Raw genomic sequence first — 17,311 nt, forward strand, 5'->3', positions numbered from 1 at the left:
AATAGATTGGAGAGTTGCCCTCAGACAACCTTGCTTTCAGTGAGGAAGTTTTTTAGGTCATGAGAAGAGGCAATTCCATTTTTCCTTCCCCCCCACCCCGTCCACAATACTTTCCCTTTATAGAGAGCAGGGCACATGCGCTGTTGTCATTTATTGTACTTGGGATGGGAGGCTCAACATTAGCCCAAAGAGAATTCTGAGTTTCTTCGCTTTCTCTCTGTGGTGTGTGAACTTTGAAGAACATAATGGCTGCAATTCAAAGACAAATGGTAGCTGTTTGTTACTGATCACTTTGGCAGAAGCTTCCAGATGCTCCAAGACTACAGATGGGGCTGATCTAGGGATAGAGTTTTCAAAAAGAAAAAAAAAATCACAAACCCTAGAACTCTCTCTTTTTATGTATTATATTTTACTATCTTTGTAATAACCTCCCTGTTCTTCCTTTTTCCCCCATCTCTTTTTTTTTTTTTAATTTGATTTATTTTACTTTATTTCATTCGTGCTAGCCAAAGTACAGCTGAGGGCTTTTTCTAGCAGAGCGTCATTTTTCAGTAAAAAGGCAAACACAAGCTTAACCAATTTAACCAGCGTTTTCCACGAGGCTTTCCTTTTCGCCTGGGCTTTGCGACTTCTGCATGTGCCCGTTGGAGGGACTCCGCTACAGGAAACCGCAGGAGAGGAGCCGCCAGCCGTAACGGGCTTTGTTTGGATGCCTGAAGTCTGGCAGGGGCTGACCTTCGCAACACATGGTCTTTCACTTAGCTGCCTCTCTCCAGCCGTTGGAGAGATCCGATTGCTGCGTGTGGGATTTCTGCGTCTTCCACGATGCTTAGCAATGTCTCCAGACCAACCCTCGGGTCCTTTCCTGGGTTGCGGGGCTGGAGCTGGCATGTTGGCAGCGGTCTGTCCCTTCGTGCAGGGCTGAACTGTCAGACCGCTCTGCTTTGAGCAAATCCGGTGCCATTACAGCGTATCCTCCCGAATGATTTTTGAAGCTCTCCAAACAACCAGGTTTCCTTGTTCAGGTATAAATGGACCCCCCCTCCACCACCACCTTTGGCCAGGCTGGTTGCTCTTTGTTTGGTTTCAAATCAGAGTGATGAAAGAAAGATTTTTTTCAGACTGTCACTTTGTCACGTGACCCGACAAGCATAGTAAAAAGTTGTAATATCTGCTAGGTTGAGTAGCCGGAGCGTAGAATTACAGTCCTTTTCCTGCTTATGAATCATGTTCCCAAGAGACCCTGTAGTGATAGCGTTACCTTTGTTTTAGAGGAAAAGTCCCTGAGAAGGGGACGGTTTATTTATGCAGACAAGAACAGCTCTCCATTTTTTTTTTTTTAAAAACATGTAACTTTTGAATTTATTCTTAAATTAGGCACTACTCCAGATGTTAGACGTGAGCACAGCTCCCATGCAGATGCTAGCAGATTGGCTTAGCTAAGCAGGCTGGAGCTGTATTTGGCACAAGCGATGCTGTGCTACTGCAGGCTGGGGAACCTGAGATGATACTCTTTCCAAAGGAGATCACCTTTTTTCTGTATAGGAGGATTTCAGTAAAACACCCCATGAGTACGTTTGTTTTACTGTCAAGATGCTGTGCGTCACTTTTTAACCGTGGAAACCCGGAGGAGGACTAGCTAGTGACTTCATTTGAAAAATAGGACTGCTAGGAACAAAAGCATACAGCGATCGGCTTGGGCAGCGGCCATGTAGATAAGTGCATGTGTTTTTATTCAGTGTGAGGAACCGCGGCCTGTTGGAGCTGTAAGCGATCACGCTCTGACTCTTGCCGGAGAGGACTCTGTCTCTGGGCATAACCTACAGCAGCAGCAGCAGGCTGCTCAGGTGTGAGCTACCTTTCTAAGACGTGGAGAGAAAAAGAGACCGAAACAGGTTCCAGTAGACTCAAAACACACCCTTCCTCTTTCTGTCTGCCTTTTATTTTGGTCCCATATAACGCACAAGTAGTCAAACAGCCAAAGAACGCCCTCGCCCCAAACCCAGACAAGCAGTGTGCCCCCTCGTCACCCCAGACGTTGCTCCCGAGTGAGTACGTACCCACGCGTGCCTTCACCTCTCTTGTTCCGGATACAGGGCTTTTTGTGTTACAGACTGCTACAGATCTCTTCATCGCCTGGAAGTGGCGCTATCAAGATGGTTGTTTCTCTGCTTTTGGACTGAGTGAAGCTAATTTTCTTCGTATCAGCGCGCGGGTGTGCGGCTCCCTTTCTCGTGTTCACATCGCTTTCTGCCTGTCGCATGCAAGTCCACAATTTTAAGCAGCCGATTTATTATTTCCCGCCTTGTAGCACCCGCGGGTGCCCGGTGTTAGTTGCGGTACCGTCATAAAAGGCCGTTGGGCTTGCAAGCCAAGCCTGGAGGCTGGTGGGGCAGGAGGGAGCCCCTGTTTTGCAGGAGCGGGGCGAAGTGAGTGGTCTGGAGTTTCCCTGGGCGTTTGGGTCAGGATTGGGGACTGGACTCCTGTCCTCATCCATGGCTAGGGCTTTGGCCACAAAATCTTTAAGTTGGCGATCCTCAGGGGCTGAGCTCAAGAGTGAGAGGTTTGTGCTGGGATCCGAGGTGTTTATTTTTAAGCTAGAGAGGGTGATGCTAGAGCAGCTCTGATTTTTGAGGTGAAATACTGTGTTTAATAAATAGAAGCTTGTTCCCAGCCCACAGCAAAAACACACTTGTACTGTAATATGAGGACCATTTCTATCTTCTCCAGTCCTGTTTTCTTGGTTGTTAATCATGGTCCCTTTGTCATCTGCCCAGCTGAGGACAGATGCAGCTGGGGTGCAGTATTTTCTGAAAGCGTTTGCTGCTTTTATTTATATTGATGGAGGTGGTAGGGCTTTTCTAATCAGGCAGGTAAATAATTAGCTGGCTGTTGGCAGCGTCCTTGCTCTGAGAGGGGGAGGCCAGCTGAGCGGGCTGCAACGCCTTGCCTGATCGATGGACACCAGAGCATCTTGTGACTCCGTTCATTGTTAATTCACTCCTGCAGCGCTGCTCAGCTGTGAGGTTTCCAGGCGTGCTTGGCAGCACCGGCAACAAAAACATCTGGTCCAAGAATATAGTTCCCTTCTGCTGGCAGCTGTATGAAAATGATTTTGTACATAGTGGCACGGCGCCAAGCACACTTACTTGTACACTAAAGTGCACAGCCTTTATAGAGCTTTGCTTTGGCAATGCAAGGTGATTTTAAATACTGTGTGTAAGTCAGCATAAATCTACCAAATAAAATAAAATAAAATAAAAAAAACTCAGCAACCGATTTGATCAAGAACTGCCTTATCATGTATGCACAGACATGGGCATACCTTAGTACCTGTCCAACAACTATTCTTATCTGAATACAAAGGAAAAGCCTTTCTGTCACAGCCCTGTTTGCCATCTCTCCTCTGGAAGGGTTTGGCACAACCATAAAGCAAAATTTGCCTGTCGCAAATGTCCCTGGATTCCTTTCCTGAGCAGTTACATTTGTTTATTACTGATAGAGATTATCTGTCTGCTCTCTTGTTTTAGAAAGAACCTAGTATATGCTGAAGAAAATGTTAGCCGTGAATCAAGTAGTTTGTGTGTCTGCTGGTAAATTGTAATTTGAGTGACTGGACCTAATAATTACAGAGTCATCATCATCATCTTGTCAGTCAGTTGCAAATCATTCTATAATGGATTTCCTTTAAAAAAAAAAGCTGAATTTCGGAGCACAAACATACTGTAGAGGTAAAATGTAATATCAGTATTCCTTCCTGGTTCGAAAACCTTTTGAGTTTATAAATGTGGATCTCCCTCTTATGTGAACAAGCAAGTTGAAGAGAAGATTATTGCTCCGTGAAATTGCTTTCAGACCATACTTTTCCAGTTGTTTCTTTTCCCTCTCAGAGTTCATTCCCACAAACTATCTCAGCTCTCTGGTTCGGTGGATTTTTTTTCTACCCCCCGAGATGTTAGTTGGTTGTAGGCTTCAGGAACGTTGCTGAAGAGTGTGGAGGAGCAGAAACCTTTGGGGGTATTTTGACATCAGTCATGGGCCTGCGTTTTCTTTTGCAGGAGGAGACTTTTCCTGTTGAGGAAAAATGACTGAGACCTCACAACCGTGAAGAGCGTCTCCCTGCCTGCCACAGCCCTGTGGCTAAAAATGCGCTATATAGGAGCGCATATGCTGCTGAGAGCACAACCAGCAAGTTGTTTCTTATTTAGTAGGATTCAAATAGTTTTAGTCGACCTTACTTAGGGCAGAGGACGGTATGTTTCTTTATGTTTTTGTAAGCTGCCTGTCTCATAGCTAAAAAATACATGTTGGTCCACTGCTCTGTAGCTACCGGGAGGAGCTGTCCTCACCTAACAATGTAGGTGAGGAAGCAACAGTGGTGGTGGTGATGGGGGTGGGAGTAAGACTTCATTTTGTGGGCTTTAGAAGTTTGCTTTGTTTGTAATATTGGTGGAAAAAAAAATGAAGCTACTTTTCTGGGGAATTTTGTAAATAGAAAATGGAATCTGACAAGCCTCTGAAAGAAAAAAAAAAAAAAAGTAATTTGAGGCCCAGTCACCTTAACTCCATGATTGTATTGTTCTGTGTACTGTCTCATTTTCATCCTAGAAGTAAAATGTGGGTCATCTTGTCCCCCTGCCACCTTTCCCTCTTTGTGCAAATCAAGCCTTTGACACGGGAGTGTTTTGCTAGTGTCACTTTTGATGGGTTTTCAGATTTTCTGTGTTCTTTCTTCTTGTTGCAGCCACCTGCAGTCTCTGTATATGATGTATATTAAGCCTGTATTTTAAACAGATGATAGTGGGCTGCTGTCTTTCCAACACAATTTTCTTCCTGTGATCCGTTCTGCCTCTCTTCTTTTGAGAGAAACTGGCATTTGGACATGTCAGATCCTATCTGGTAGCTACTGTCATTGTGCTTTTTCAGTACCTTATGTAAGGCACAGGAGAAGGGTGCAGATTACCTGCATAGGCTAAGGGGTGACTAATATTGGACCGGAGCGGCTGAAGTGTTTAACCTTTAGGCAAAGATTACCTGAGATTAGAACCTGTAAGGACTTGTGCGTTCTCACTGTGTCATTCAGTCGTCTTTGTAAGACACATGTACAGATGGGACGATTCATTTTATTCCTGTGTAATTTACGTATTTTGGCTAGTTCACAAAAGAAACCTTGTGTTGAATAAGGCAGATCATGATCTCACACTAGTCCTTGCTTACAAGCGGTTTTCTGGAGGCTGTAGTGCGGCCCAAAATTTGAAGCTTTCCTTTTGTGGGTAAAAGGGAGCATGAGTTAGAGACAGAGCATACCTCAGGCTTTAAACACGGCCATTAGCTCTTAAGCCAGCATATTACCTTAGATGTTTGGAGAATTGATGGCTGTATATTAGATCTTGTTTTGTCTGGCAGGTATACCTCAGATAGACTTCTTTAAAAAGAAGTGTTAAATCTATTTCTTCACAGGATACGCTAAGTGAAGTATTTTGCTTTCTAAGAGTGTATTGGGTGTGCTGCAAATAAAATGTAGTAATTCTAGTTTTTGGGTTTTTTTTTTAATACTCCTTTTCTGACAAAATGCAATGCTATGTTAGTATTGCATACAGAGTTATAAATGTGTGGAAGGAAAAACTGCAGCACTTGCAACATTTTAATGAGGAGGGTTTGCTTAATTAAAGCCTGAAAGACTTTAGGACTCTGGGCACCTGAAGGATTAGCAAGTTGTTCCACCTACCAGTCAGTTTGGTTTCAGAAGTATAAGTCCATAGTAAACAAAATGTTTAGGCCGCCAGTGGCTGTTTGCTGGCCTTTTGAGAAAACTGTTGATGTCCTTCATAGCCAAGGCCTGGATTCGTTCTCTCTAATTTCAGGCACTTAATTGTCATGCTGAAGCCTGGAGCGTAGCTGCCCCGGGCTCCTGCAATATAGCGTGGGGGGAAGAGGCGCCTGTAAGAGGATGGGTCTGTCTGCCGAAGACTGGACTCATCCTAGGGAGGGGTGAACGTCACTGGGAAGACTTTGTCTCCTGCAAGCTGCCAGCTGCTCACTGTTGGCAGTTGTATTGGTGCTGGTTCATGCTCCCCCATTCCTTTGTTTTGTCATATAATTGATTTTGGAGTACTGGCACCAGTCTGCTTTGCAAAACCATGTCTTTGCTTCTGGCCTTAGCTGGACTGTGGCTGCCGGACAAAGAAATGGTGGCATGTGGTGGAGCTTCTGCGTTTCTCTCATCAGCTACTTCTCCAGCCCCATCTCCTTTTAATAAAGGATCCTATGTGAAGCAGCTCAGAGGAAATGCCAGAGCGGGATTACTTTTTCTTCCTCTCCTTTATTCTGTTCCTTTTCGCCTGTGCAAGGTGACAGCTTTTGCTTCTGTGATTGCAAACTGTTTCTTTTTAGCATTTGGGTTTCATCCATTGTACGATATGAAAGAGGGGTTGTGCAAGTCTCTCTTTCCCGTTCATGTATGGGACTTGTCGGTCAGTTGGGGTGTGAAGCTGTATACTGAATGAATCTGTTCTGTCAGGCACTCGTTAGCTTGTTCATGTAATTATAGGTTATCATGACATATATACCACAAGACAATTCATGTTATGCCAGAACTGCCATTTTCTGACGTTTATTTTACCTTCCCGTCTTAGGTATCTGTTAATATAGTTTCCATGTGGTGTTTTGCACGTAGAGCAGCACTTCCAGTAATTTCAGCCTTTTATTTTCTCCCCTCTCTCAGATGTTTGTCTTCTTCCCATCCCCCTCAAAGTTTAAGCTTAGATTGAGACTAAAACTTTAATTTCTCACCGATTCTTTTTGGCTGTATCAAAACCACGGGGCTCTGGAGCCTTTTCCAGTTCCTGCGTCCAGGCAGTGGCCCAGCTACGTCTGGACTGCACGTGCAGGAGGCATCCGTGTGTTGGCCCCCTTTGGGAAGGAAATCTGCCCATCCAGGTGGGAGAGGTGGTGTGCCAGGGCTGGACACTGCTAGGGGGGTACAAGGGCCAAGTACTGTGAAAAGCTGCCCCTGCCACCCTCCTAGAGATGCTGCTTTGCTTGGCATTAAATGAATGCTGAAATAGGAGCTAGAAATGCCGTAGAACTTTTTTGCTTTCTGCGTGAGATGATTTTCTCTCTGTCATCTGTCTCTCCTGGTTTTGCTCGAGCCCAGAGCTTTATATAAAGCAAAATTATTTTCACTTGTTTCCTTCGTATGCAGACTTATTTTTGATATCTGCTAGCAAGGATTTGCCCTGATCACAAAAATCTGAGAACAGACATGCAATTGTACAACCACAGACATTTTTAATGTGAGTAATAGTAATGTAAGAAGGGTACTAAATCTCTCTTGTTTTATGGGAGCTCTGAAGATGTCAGTACAAGGCTAGCTTGTTGCATAACTTGTAAATAATTTAGGCTTGATGAGGATGGACAATTGAATTGTATAGTTGAGATAAACATGCAGCCTGAGCAGGAAACTCTTTAAGTAATCCTGACTGAGGATCAAGGGGCCAGCTGTGGAAACGGTTTGAAGGGATTTGCCCTAAGGAGGTTGCTCTCTGGGTTTTCTTCTGAAAAGCCTGTAGTGTCCTGGAGTTTTATTAGGGGAGGTCAGTAGCAGTGCAGTCTCTGTGCCATTAGCACAGCTCATTCAATGATCAGCAAAGGCACCAAGGGCACGTTGGGCAAGAAAGAAAATACTGTGGTTGGAGTGATTGGCGGGGGGTAGTAGTTTTGGGGAGACAACAGACAAGTATTGTCTTCAACTGATGTTTGGCTCCTTCCTATCAGCACGTGATTCCATATTGTGTCCACACAATAGCACTTATACAGGCTCCTTTGGGCAGCGCTGGGACCCTTCTTAAAAGCTATCTGTCCCTCAACGTTTTTTTGTCCAGTTCACTGTATTGTTGCTTTATGGCGGCAGCTTCAGTGATGGCACTGTTGCAAACAATTTGGCTCGTTTTCTCTCTTGTTTCAGATGGTGCCCTGAGCATGCAGCAGAGAGGGTTGTGCCAAAGGGAGACAATGCTCTCTCTGTTTGGAATACGTTGGGAAGTGTGTTTTTTAACCTGCTTGATGAAACCAAACATGGTCAGAAGGGTCAGCCCTGTTCTCCTAGGCAGTTTGGACAAAAGTGAGATTTTTGACCCTTGAAAAAACATCACAGCCTTTCTTTGCGATCCCTCTACTTGAGGGCGCCAGAGCAGGGGGTGCTGTTCATCTGCCTCTGGTGGCTCGGCTATATGCCGCCTCCGGCAGCAGTTCAGAGGCTCATGGGCAGTTTGCAGTGACAGGACGGGCTGCAGAGAGCTTGCAAATGGTGAAGACCACTGCGGGCTTACTCTGCATCTCAACCTCTGCTCAAACAAGGGGCAGAGGTTGAGATGCAACCTGACAGCGACGGTGGGGGATAGGTCAGCACCCATGTTGTTAGGTCCTGAATGTCTGTAGTGTTTCTTCAGAAACATTTAGCATGTGGCACTGTGAACACTTTTAGTGAAGGGTGAAAGGTCTGCAGGCCTTTGGAGAAATGCATGTTTAGGAAGGACGTGAAGGATGGTGCAGAGAAGTGAACATGCTGGTTCCAAGCGGGGGAGAGTCTGTGGGTTACAGGTGCATGAAAGCAGGACCTTACTCTTGAAGCGGGATAGGTATAATGAATGCTAGGAGTGAAAAAGTAACAGAGAAGACAGGCGGGAGTGAAATAAGCTTGCATGGGGGGGTCTTTGGTTTGGGGAGTTACAAAGCTCAAAAGCTCAGTAAAAGACTCCAAGAAAGATGAGTTGTAGTAACAAAGCAGAGGCTCTCATGTGTTAAGATTTAGGAGGAACTGTATATGAACTTGTTAAATGTTTACTGAATGTCTTGATTAAAGTCTTTTCAACAGCTTAGGCTTTCCCTCCCAAGAAGTCTGCGTTTGTTTTCTTTCAAAACTATTTTATATCATATTCCCAATTCTGACACTCCGTTGTAGCGCTGGAAAGGATTAAATTTCTCTAAGTTGCGTTCTCAGCATTGCAAACTGTTCTTCTTTACATGAACTTCCTACCTTGGCAGGCTCTGGCAGGGACTTGCCTAGCATTTGGAATCTCATTTTTATTGTGGTTAGGTTCCTCCCAAAATCACAATCTCCTTCCCGTCTTGAAGGGAGTACCACAGCTCTTGGTTTAAATGTTGCGCTGTGTGCAATACTGCCCCAGCTCTTCTTGCCAAAACTTCCCCCTTGTGTGTGAGAACTTTATTAATGACTGTATATATTATGGATTCCAGTACCAGAAAAGGTCACCTATTGTGCTAGGCACTATTCAAGCTTTCCCTGTCCTGGACAGATTCAGCTTCGAATGGATGAAAGCCAGAGGTTTGAGATGTGGGAAGGAGGGAGGAGAGAGGATGTGACACACAAGCGGAATGGTGGTTTGCAAAAGTTGATGCCATGATTTATCCGAGGAGATTTTGTTTGTTTTTTGGTGCCTTCTAAGACTTTGGGGTTTTTTTGGGGGGGAGGGGGGAGCAGAAATGAAAAGGGAGAGGAAGGGGAAAGGAAAACAAACTGGGTTTCTTGCGGCTTGTGTGATTTTTCCCTGAGCTTACATGGTGGGGTGGGGGCAGGGGGGAGGATGGTGAAAGAAAGGAGGCATAGTCCTAGCCCTGATGCCTCTGAATGCAAAACCGTTTCCTCTTGGCTTTTCTGGGTGTTTGTGGTTTAGTGCTCCCTTTCCCCTCTCATAGCAGAGCTGCACTGATGCTGCTGTGTCTTTCCCCGACGTGTGTCCGAATTCTCAAATAATTTAAAGGTCCTCAGATACCAGAAAGCCCCCCTGGAGCTAGTGATTCTTAACCAGCATAGCTTATTCTGAAATTGCAGGTACAGCGTAACCAGCTGTCGTTCTCCTGGCAATGCAATTCCCTTGATACCGGCTGGCAGGGCTTCATGGGCAGCATGGGAAGAAGCAAACAAAAGGAGACTTGGAGATTTCCTTCCCCCCCCTCCCCCCCTTTTCCTGCATATTTGGATTACCACTGTTGGGGTAGTGTTGTTAATTCTTAAAATCCTTGGTTATAGCTTAAAACCATTAAATGTTGCTTGTATGGGGGGGGGGGGGGGGCTGAGATTTTTTTCACTGTCTCATTTCGTAAAACGAAAAGGAAAGTTCCTGAGAGAACTGATTTGTATTCCGCTGCAAACTGATTTAGAGCAGCATATAAATTACCTGGCAGGATAGATAAGGTTCTGTAATGAAGGTAAAAGCAAGTTTGTTTTGCTTTATTGCTGCTTGGCTGTGTTTCCTCATTCATATGTCCCGTCATCGTACTACTAGGATAAATAAAATCTTCGAAAATGTTCTGTTTCTCCTCCCCCCCCATCTGTGCCATCCCTTAAGAGCGTGAAATCAAAAAGCAGCAAAGAGCACGTGCTGCTTTTTGAGGCAGCCGCAGCGGTAAGGCAGCTCTTCCCATCGAGGCGAGCGTGGATGCAAAGTCACCGCTTACACGGCCTGGGATAATTTCTCACCGTACCTTTACGTTTCGTTTTTTGGTCTTGCTCTCGGCTCCCGAAGGGATCTCCATGTGCTGTAGAGGTTGGAAGATGGCGTTATTCCCCTTTCCTACCCCCGGGCCCGTTTCTCACAGTCGGATTCTTTCTCTTAGGGGCCCCGTAACAGTTGCAGCGCTGGGACAGGCCAGGGGCTATTTAGCTTAGTCTCTTGAGTTGCCTAAACGGTGACAGTTAGGGAAGAACGTGAAAATGGGGTGGGCATGGAGTGATTTTTTTTTTTTTCTCCCCTTTGGTAACGTCCTCCCTGCTTCCGGCAAATGGTTTAGGCGCTTCCTGAGCTGTATTCGTTCCCCTTCCTCTCCCTCCCCGCCAGAGTATCCACCGATGCGCTTTTGAATTCTTCGTCTTCTAAAAATGTGTGTAAATAAGCAGGATTCTCTTGTGATAATGATTCAAGAAGCTTACTTTTGAAAAAGCTCCTGAAATTGCGTAACTGACTTGCCCAATTTAATATTCCTTAACATGGGACTGTTTTAGTTGCTTTTATTTTTTTATTACTTGTACTCCAGTTGGCATGGTGTTCACATGGATCACCGCTTACAAGAACCTAATTTAAGTAACAGAAATAACAAGTAGTCGATTCGCCCTCTGCGTGAGAGAGCGTAATCTCATATTTAGTGAGGGCGCTTAAGTAACGGAAAAGCACGCAGTGTTTCAGAGAGAGGAGATGATGTTTTGGGATGTTGCAGTGTAAGCTGTTGGGGAGCCGCTAGGTGGCATACTGAGAGGTGACAGTCACCCCTGTTTTTATTGTTAATGTGTTATTCAGATGATCAAAAAATTATTTTACTGCATGGTGGTGAATTTCTCTGTGGGTGTTGCATGCAGTTTTTAATTTTACAGGCAAAGTCCTTTTGATGAAACAGCATGGCATTTAAAAATTCCTAGAGATGCTAACGTGCCCATACAACCTCTGAAGGGAAATGCCTGGAAACTGAAGAGGAAATCCACTCTGAAACTTGATTTAAGCCTGTGACTCCCGCAGAAGTATAGCTTACTGCAAAAATTACTAGTAATCAGACATACTGTCACAAACAGGCAGTGAATGTAGAAGTGCAAACACTTACAACAGCCTTATCACCGGCACAGACAAAGAGTGTTTCAATGGGAGTTTGTATCCACAGATAATAGCCTAAAGTGGTAATTGATGCCAGCTGCATAAAATCACTAGGAAGGGCTTACCAGCTGCCTCTCTCCGTCAAGAAAAAAGGAGGTAGTTTTCTATTCCTCTGCGAGAATGACAGTCTCTCTCCTCAGTCAGTTTTAATTTTTCCCATTGTGGTTCTGGAGCCCCGTCAAACTGCGGGGCTATTAGTGGCAATTGTGCAGGGCACCTCCGCTGGGGAGGAGGCGAGGGAGCTTCCTTCCTTCAGGCTGGCCGTAGGGCGTCCCAACCCCGGGCCAGCCGCAGAAATGGGTCCCCCTCCCCGCGCGGGAGTAGCCCCCTCAGTCGGCGATATGTTCTCCCTGCGACGCACGTGCTAATAGAGAGGTCTGTGCGGAAACGCTCTTATCCGGTGAGATTTTGGGGTGGGATTCACCTCGCCTAATTTAAGACATCTGCAAGAGCGGTGTCTGTGTCTTTGCTAATGACCTCATCTTCCTCTTGCAGTTAGCGGAGAGGAGTAAACACCAGTAGGGCACAAATTGTTTCGGATGTCCACGTTGGGATGAGATCAGTTGTACCCTGAGAAAAACTTGTTTTTCTCCACCGATAGTAAAAGGAGTCTGGGTGACAGAGCTGGCCAGATGAAGCCATGCTTCTGAGATGTTTTCAGACCTTGAATCGAGAAAGGAAATTATCCTTGATTTTAAAGGGCTGAAACCGTGAAGGAATTGTGGCATTCCCCCCACCCCCCCACCCCCCCAAAATCATTTGAAGGATCTTCAATGAAAATAAAATAGTGCAAACAATATTTTGAATTGGAAAATGATGATTCTCATTATAGAAAAATGTTGAGATGGTGCGTTTTGACACATCCAAGATTAAAAGCTGGGCGGTTCATCAAAATGGACCTGGAACTTGAGCAGAACGATTTGAGTCTAGAGGAGCCACCATTTTTAATGATTCATGTAATACAGTGATGCTGCAGACTTTTCCAGACTGATTAATCCTTACGATTGTTCCCGTCACCATAAAGTCTTCAAGACTCAGTGCCAGGGAGTTATTGATCCACATTAAGTAAGTGAAATCCTCCAAAATCTGGCAAGAATTACTGAATCCATTTATTTTTGTAAGCTAGTATCCAGGCTGGATTGAAGCATAGGTGAGACACACTTTTGTGTTATGGACAAATGTTCAATTACAGCTAAACCAGCAGTTTAGTACCAGTCACAGTTAAGGGAGGTGCGGTCATGGAGTAGATGCCTTGACATAGCTCCAAGGGAAAACTAAAAGAGCATTAACTGCCTGCAGTCTGTTGGATTTATGCATGGTCTTTTTTCTTTTTTTGTTTTGTTTTGTTTGTTTGTTTTCAGAAATAGATCCTGTCTAAGCATTGTCATACTGACCGTTGTTAAAGTAGATAAGCATGAACAGCCTTTAAGACATCCTGCCCATTGTATTGTAAAAGCTGTTGTGTTCATGTGCTGGGGACAGAAAATAATTTTTTATATAAAGAGTCGGTACAAAATAGCAGATTAATCCAGTTATATATATTAAACCTAGTGGTGCGCAAATCCCAAATTGTTAAGGTTAACAAAATTCCCTTTATAGTTTTTTGTCTGAAGTTGTAGTTCACAACATTCGGTGTGGTAGTTTCCAGTGCAAGCGTGTATTCTTCTGATTTTTTTTTTTTAAACCTGTGGACTAAATAAAAAATTCACACAACAGCAATGGCAGTAAAAACAGCTGAGGAAGTGCCGAGTTAGCTTTTGGCTCAACAAGCTGTTCTGGTGATCATGCTTTCTCCCCAGGCTCACTGGGAACGTTGATTTACAAGATTATTTTACTGTTTTGTTCAGTATTTCAGAAATGCACAGTGTTTTACTTTAAAGAAGCATCGTGAACAGATTTAAGAATAGCTTATCCCTGGTGCATTTGGGGAATTCTTCTATACTAATTTACAAGTAAGCGTTTCATCCCAGGGTTAGTGTATTTGAAATAATTGCAATTGCACCCTTTGTAGCAAAGGGTGGTTTCTTTAGCTATAGCTGTGCATGCCAGTATATATAGTTAACATGAAGTTAGTATTAACATTGGCCTGTGTTGTGAATAGGGTATTTGATTGCTGGCGTGATACAGATTGCAAGGAAGTTTAAGGCTTAAAACTTTCTTATATAATCAGCTCTGACAATACCGGATAATCAAAATATTTGCTGTCGTTTCTATCAGCCTGCCACCCAAGAGAAGAGAGATTTCAGTTTCTTCTTGGAATCAGGATAAATTAGACATTTTCCCCTGGATATCTAAGGTGCTGAAAGCAGCAGAGTGATTAAAGACAGTGACTAAAGGGGTAAATCGACTGGTTAGATATTCGTTGGCTTGAGAAGTGCTAAAATAGGGTAACCGTGGCTTAGGTGTGTTGAGAAGGAAGGTGGGTGGAAGTGTGCTGCCGCATGGCGAGGGGTGATGTCTGCTGGGCTTCCTCCCTGCCCCTCGTCCCCGTACGCACCGATGGTCCCGGGAGCGCCCGCGGCGGGGGCCCTTCCCTTTCACACCTCTTACCTGAGTGTCGGAAACGGGTTGCAAAAATGGATTATTTTTAAAGAGTTGTGCACAGCGCAACTCATTTTCAGTCAGGCAGAGGCCGGGGGAAATCCTTCCTCCCTGCCTTCGTGCAGCAGCATCCTGTTTACGCTTTGGGCTACCGGCCCTTGCTTCCCGCTACACTTGCTCTTCCTCCGCCGCTGAGCTGCACAGAGGAGGAGGGGGGAGAGGAGGAGGAAGGTCCAGTGAGGGGACTCTGAGGCGTGTGGCTTTGAACTAGAAAACGGGGAATTTTAAAAGTTGGAGGAAGTTGAAGGGAAAAAAATGAGGCGGAGGGAAATCTTACCCCTCCAACAGAAATTCACAGGTTTTTTGTGGTTCTCTGGGTTACATAGAAGCCTGTAGGCTGCATGGTTGTTTAAGGTGTTATAGGCACAGGGTCATTAAACGTATCCTATCCTGCTTCATTATTAGTGGAAGTCCAGGGCATCCTTTATTTGCTTTTTCAACTGCTGAAAAGTTGGGAAAGTAAAGGTCTGTTTTAGAACATCTTAATAAACGACAGATTTTGCTGCCATGAGCCTGCGATGTGTTTACTGAGCATGATGCTGGTATAAACTGAGCTTTCTAAAACCTACTTGTGTGAGAGAGGAGAGGAAGTAAGTGATGCACATGCTGTATTAAACGTATGCTTTTTGTTTTGTTCCAAAGGATGAAGAAGAAGAAATCAAACTGGAGATTAATATGCTAAAGAAATATTCTCATCATAGAAACATTGCAACTTACTATGGTGCTTTCATTAAGAAAAGTCCTCCAGGACATGACGACCAACTGTGGGTAAGCAGATAGTTCTTAAGCACGCTTATGAGCCTTTCCCTTTCGGATATCGTCTGAGGACGACAGAGATATCACATTAGGGAAAGGCAAATCAGTAGAATTTGGTGCTTGCCTAGACAGATAAGTGAATCATATAGGCTAAGAATATATCCTTAAGAGAAAGGATGAACCAAGATTTGCTATTAACAGTTGATTCGCTCTTTAAGTAACTACTTTTCCTCACTTCCCAGATGGATAGTTAACATGTTTCATGGGAGCAAGGCAGATGAGTTGCGCAGTAAGAATGTGTGGCTGTAAAAATAAAGCTGCACTTGAAGATTTGGGTCATGATGGTTCTCATCCCATCTATACCCTCTAGAGGACTGAAGTTTAAGTTTGAAATGGCAGTTTGCAGGCACCAGTGGATGTTCTTGTCTCCCGTAAATAAGTAGGAGTTGTAAATAAGATGTGTTGCAATGGTATGATCAGTTTGATTCCTTCAGCATCGGATGTGTTGTATATTCTTGTTACTACTCATGTCTTTTGCACAGCTGAGCAAATCCAGATTCCCAGCATTAAATTACGGTGATTAAATCAGTCCTTGAAAATGTGGTAACTAATGTGAGACATATTCCATATATGTCTGACACACTCTGGAGACATTTGGTTTGGATCCACTTTCCAGGCAGAGAACATAAAATAGATTATATTCTGTGCTTCGTGAGGGTTTCCTGAATCGCTGCTGCACCCTGCTTATTTTGCTTCTCTAGACAGCTGTGAACTGTATGCTGATATTTGTTTTGCAGCTTGTTATGGAGTTTTGTGGAGCAGGCTCTATCACTGACCTCGTGAAGAACACAAAAGGGAATACTCTGAAAGAAGACTGGATAGCATATATCTCCAGAGAGATTCTCAGGGTAAGGCAAACAGTCTGTTGCACTTGAAAATACAGAAGCAATCTTACGCAGATGTAACCTGGCTTGAGGTTCTGCAAGAAATTGTTTCTGATCAGTCCCTTTAGCCATGCCATTTGAAGAGTACGTAGGAGTAGATGGATGGCTGCTCCATGTCATAGTAGGTGGATGACTGCTGCACGTCATTTAACTCTGCCTTCTAAATGGCAATGAAGACAGGAGGTCCAAATATGTGCTAGTTGTGTGAGTTGTACTGTACAGTAATAGCAGCCTGGCAGAAAGTAGCAATTTTGTGTCGTGAGAAACCAGCATAAGAACCAGTGCCCTTACCTTTTAGAAGCTGAGAAACAGCGTCCGTGTCTCTACAAGGCGCTTACTTTTAGAACGCCGAGATTGCAGGAGTGTCATAACAAAATAGGGTGCAGAATGGGTTTTTCAAATGTGCTTGCAGCTGTCTTTCTCTGCTGCTAGTGAAGTGTGTGGAGAAAGGAGATTGTAGCCTCAGGCCAACAGTTAGGGCTTCTGTGCTGTGCTGTGTTCACATACTGCAGTCTATCTAAAGCAAACAGATATGTCTTACGTGGTTGAGCACTGTAGAGTACTACTAGCATACGGCACTGAAAAGTTTCTCAGGAAGAGGGATGCCACTTAGCAGTTTTTTTAAAACTGAAGATTTAACTAATCACTCTTCATATTTAATTTCCAGTTGGTACAGTTAAAGTGCTTTCTGAATTGGCATTTGTTTGCTGTGCTGAGTAAATCTGGTATGGTTTTCCTCGTGCTTCTTTGTAAAACAAATTGCCTCCTACCCATACCATTACACAGTATGTCTGTTCAATTGCCTCGTCATAAATGAAGTTCTAAGGGCTTTATGTTAAAGGAAACCACCAGTGGATCTTACATAAATCAATGCTTCTGTTGTCTGTGTTGCACATTTGTTCTGTCTCAGTGATTTTTAAGATTATGTGAGGGGGGGAGATGGTACAGTTGTGGTCTCCTGCTCTAGCTCTGAGTGCTAGCAGAGAGTACTGCTGTTGGTGTTTGGGCTGGCACATTTTAAATTGTTGTGTAGAAGCAAGCAGAAAAATTGCTGTCATGAATACCAACTGATGGTGTATTTCAAATCAAATGGATAGCATGCTTTAAGATTAGTAAAGCTAACTGTTGCAATACTGACCTTATGCTTGATTTGAGAACACCTGTGTCACTGTGGATGCATTGCATGCCATGTTGCGTTTGTCCTAAATTCTCCTTAAGTAAGGAGGTAAGGTCATGCTTGCTGATAAGAGGGAAAAAATCGTTTACCTCAGAACAGAGTTACATGAAAGCTGTTTTCTCATTCTTGTTCGACATTTTTAAAAGGAGCCTTAGTTGTTTGCGCGTAGG

The 17,311-nt window shown here is 44.2% G+C and overlaps 1 protein-coding gene across 23 annotated transcripts in view; it reads left to right on the forward strand.

The window, feature by feature from the left end:
• The window catches only part of MAP4K4 (mitogen-activated protein kinase kinase kinase kinase 4), a 168,041-nt gene that overhangs the window by 93,280 nt on the left and 57,450 nt on the right, over window positions 1–17,311 (forward strand). For all 23 annotated transcript variants that reach the window (XM_068925062.1, XM_068925104.1, XM_068925124.1 and 20 more), the window contains exons 4-5: window positions 14,907–15,032; window positions 15,818–15,928. In XM_068925062.1, the coding sequence (XP_068781163.1) occupies window positions 14,907–15,032; window positions 15,818–15,928 (237 nt within the window). The remainder of the gene's footprint in view (window positions 1–14,906; window positions 15,033–15,817; window positions 15,929–17,311) is intronic.

Source organism: Struthio camelus, chromosome 1, assembly GCF_040807025.1.
Source record: "Struthio camelus isolate bStrCam1 chromosome 1, bStrCam1.hap1, whole genome shotgun sequence".
NCBI classification, from domain to species: Eukaryota; Metazoa; Chordata; class Aves; order Struthioniformes; family Struthionidae; genus Struthio; species Struthio camelus.